Source organism: Anopheles gambiae, chromosome 3, assembly GCF_943734735.2.
Source record: "Anopheles gambiae chromosome 3, idAnoGambNW_F1_1, whole genome shotgun sequence".
NCBI lineage: Eukaryota > Metazoa > Arthropoda > Insecta > Diptera > Culicidae > Anopheles > Anopheles gambiae.
This window is the reverse complement of record NC_064602.1, coordinates 2,188,909-2,192,554: the sequence shown is the minus strand read 5'-3', so window position 1 is coordinate 2,192,554 and position 3,646 is coordinate 2,188,909. Positions and strand designations below refer to the sequence as shown.

The window sequence follows — 3,646 nt, the reverse complement described above, 5'->3', positions numbered from 1 at the left end:
AATTATGGTGGTCATCTAAATACGATAATGGTTAAATTTGTTAACGAATAAACAGAATGACTGGTGTTTAGGCTTGCGTATTTACAGCTAAAAGAAACGAATAATAAAGCCCAAATCGTCAAAGACAGAGCATGTTAGTTGGAGTTAGAACAGAAATTAGAGTTTTATGATCTGCGCTATTATCATCGGTACGTAATGATTGGATCGTTTTCATTACGAACGACATAACTTTCTCTATTAATTTTTGTCACTCAGCAAAGTTTGGGAACTGGTACAAACTTCCTGTTTGGCATTGCCATGGCACGGACTGTACACAACGTGTGTGACGGTTTAAGCTGATCTGCCGAACCTTCTGTCATGGGCCAAAGTTTCATGACTCGCGTACCTGACCCATCATAAATTCAATCTGAACTTCATCAAAATTTGACGCAGAGCACGTTCCGCTCGCTCGCAGATTGAATGAAAATGTGTGAAACGAACAATGAAAATGTTGAATTTTCGTTCTCAGCTTACTGGGTCATGATTATGATGAGGCACATAAAGTATTAATGAATTATGCTATAAGAGATAAGAGAATGGCTTTCTGCTGTCAGCATACTGAAAACATGGAAATTGATACTTTTCAAACGGCTCTTTCAACGGTTAAAGTATCTGTCTTTTAAAGAAGTGAATGTGCAACTTGACAAATACATTCTTTTACAATCAAGCAGACACATATCAAGCAGCGTTAATACACACTCAAAAGCATGGACGAAGACCTATGACAACCTAATCGGCAGCGTGCACTTTTGCGCTAGCGTTTATTTCCCCAATAATCGTCTTAGTTATCTCTTCCCACCATTATCTTTCTGTTTACGTTTATTCGTTTTCGCACATCTTGTCGTTCACTCAGAGTGCAAAAAACGTACTCATTATCGGAGCGTAACGTCTAATGGCTCGGTACACACGGAGATAAGTTTTGTTGTTGTTTGGCCAAATGTCTACCCACTTGAAATGCGAAAGTTACGGTTCTCATTCGCTCCCAGCCCGTCACCATGACTACTTCACCGTGGATTTCGCGTCTGTTGTTACACAGAAATGAGTACTTGGCTTCATTTTCTGGTAAGTGACACACAAATTCCTCGGCGTTTTCGTTGTTTGCTTCTGATTGCGCATTTCCAACCATCTCTCTCTTTAGCTACTCTCTGCATCTTTATGGTTCTATGCACCAACGCATGGTCTTCGCCAGCCCTGCCGAAGCTCCTCAAAGTACCGAACCCCCCGCTATCGATTACGTCCGGTGACGGTTCCTGGATCGTATCAATTCAAGCCATCGGTGGTATCTTTGGTATGATATTTGCCGGACTCACTGTGGACCGATTTGGACGCAAGTGGCCATTTATTGCCAGTGCTCTACCCGTGATTGCCGGATGGATTATGATCGCATTAGCTCGGACGGCGCTGTTATTGTACATCGCTCGCTTTCTCTTCGGTATTTCGTACGGCGTAGCGTACGGCATTGTTCCCATCTACATCGGGGAGATCACCTCGGACGGGGTTCGGGGTGCGGCCGCTTCACTCATCACGGTACTGGCCAAAGTAGGAATACTGTTCGAATACTCCGTCGGGCCTTACGTTAGCTTCGAGACACTGGCTTGGCTTTCCATGGTTGGCCCGGTTCTATTTCTACTCACCTTCGTGTGGATGCCCGAGTCCCCGCACTATCTGCTCGGAAGGGGACGCATTGCTGAAGCCCGACGCAGCCTACAATGGTTACGGCGGACCTCGACCGTAGAGGAAGAGCTCAACTGTACCCGGAAATCCATCGAACGTACGGCCAGCGAACGAGGCTCGATGAGAGAACTGTTCCTGCCGGCTTATCGTAACAATATCATCATAGTGCTGATTCTTGCTTTGGGTATGCAGATGTCAGGCATACAAGCAGTCCTGAGCTACGCGCAGACCATCTTTTCCCAGATTTCGAGCGATCTAACCGACGCGCAAATGTCCATCGTGCTTGGTGTTGTGCAAATGGTGACCGTGTCCTTTCCGGTGTTTCTAGTCGATCGTGTCGGCCGACGTCCGCTGCTACTGTGGTCCAGTGCCGGAAGCTGCATAGGGCTGCTGCTCGTTTCCATCTACTTTACGCTCCAGGCGGCCGGCGTGAACGTTGAAAGCTTCGGCTGGGTCTCGTTCGTTGGGCTGCTGTTCTTCGTCATTTCGTACGCCTTCGGGATGGCCACTGTACCGTTTGCAATTATGAGTGAAATTTTCCCCAAAAACATTCGAGCCCACGCGAACGCTTTGTTTGGAATTCTGAGCGGTGTCACCATATTTGCCGTGTTGAAATTGTTCCAGATAGCACTTGACAATGTCGGTGCATACCTTCCGTTTTGGGTGTTCACCGTTAGCATTGGGTTGACGTTTGGGTTCGTGTTTCTTTACATTCCCGAAACCAAGGGCAAGAGCTTGGACGAGGTGCAGGAGATAATTTCCGGATGGCGTAGGAAGAGGGATCCTTCTAAGGCTGTCTACGTAGATTAAGGTTAGTCCATTTCGATGCAAGTGATCTGTATATACAACATGGAATGTGCATCATAATTTAAATGAATTTCGTGTCAGTTTGAGTTTACATTCTTCAGCTCAAATAAAATACAGTTCTTTGAAATACAAAGCTGACCATTTTCATCAGAAAGAAATGCATCTTTCATGGGCTGGCTCATAGTATATAATGTACGATTGCTTTACAAATGCACTACTTTGCTCCCTGTCGTTGTCAGCATTCCGAAAGAATAGAAATCGATACTTTTCAAACGATCATACCTTCAAGCATTTGTCTATCATACAAAAGGGTACGTAACCCGACACTCATCTCCTTTACAATAGCTTTTGCTTTAGTCCGTCACACATTTCAACCAGCGCTAAAATTCTTTCAAGAGTGCAAAAGATCTCCCTTAGCGGACAAAAGATGGCAAACGCATTCCAGCACGTTTTCTGGATTTATTTTACTCGTCACAGGGAAAACCTGCCTACAAGATACCACTTCCGGTACTCCGCCCCAGTAATGGATCATTGCCCCTTTGTCGTCGTGCTTTGAACGTGACTTTCAGCGAAAGAACTTCAGCAGCACTACCCCGTTTGCCGGCAGTCGTTTTCTCTGTTTCTGTCACTCGTCGCCTTTCAACGTATCATTACACCAAAAGCAAGGCAACCATTTCGGGCAATTATTTGTGCCTCACAGCCAGATTCGTTCATTTCCGTTGGCAGAACCCTCCATTTATTTAAAGAGGGGAAGGTTAAGGCACAAACAACCGATTGAAATCGTGCCGGCAAAGGCTTTGCAAATTGCAAACTACTTCCTTATGGAGGTTCTGTGTTGCGCGGGGAAGAACGGGGACAATTTTCCACTCAAAACACGAAGAAAAAGCTGTGAGAAGAAGGAGTTTCTGAGGAAAACTAACAAACGAATGAACTTCACTGAGCTGTACAGCGTGAACGATTCATTCGCCTCATTACATTTTGAAAACAGTGGAAGGGTTCATATTGTCCTGAGTTCTTTGCTGAAGAGTCTTGAAGAGCTGGAATTTTGGTCGGTTCGTAAATCACGTTTAAAGAGGGAAAGGAATTATAGGAAATAAGTGTGGTAAAAAGGGGAAATAAAGGTTGA

The 3,646-nt window shown here is 45.0% G+C and overlaps 1 protein-coding gene across 1 annotated transcript; it reads left to right on the top strand.

The window, feature by feature from the left end:
* The first annotated feature begins 943 nt into the window (after nucleotides 1-943).
* LOC1278101 (facilitated trehalose transporter Tret1) lies at nucleotides 944-2,653 on the top strand. The gene is made up of 2 exons (XM_317638.5): nucleotides 944-1,101; nucleotides 1,178-2,653. Exons 1-2 carry the CDS (start codon nucleotides 1,035-1,037, stop codon nucleotides 2,521-2,523), a joined length of 1,413 nt encoding a protein of 470 aa, XP_317638.5. The 5' UTR covers nucleotides 944-1,034; the 3' UTR covers nucleotides 2,524-2,653.
* Nucleotides 2,654-3,646: the final 993 nt, after the last annotated feature.

What these genes read in the sequence shown, in the direction of transcription:
- LOC1278101 (XM_317638.5), top strand. Translation starts at nt 1,035, where the DNA reads ATGACTACTTCACCGTGGATTTCGCGTCTGTTGTTACACAGAAATGAG. An exon ending in GTACTTGGCTTCATTTTCTG is followed by an intron (nt 1,102 to 1,177) that starts GTAAGTGACACA and finishes CTCTCTCTTTAG; the next exon opens with CTACTCTCTGCATCTTTATG.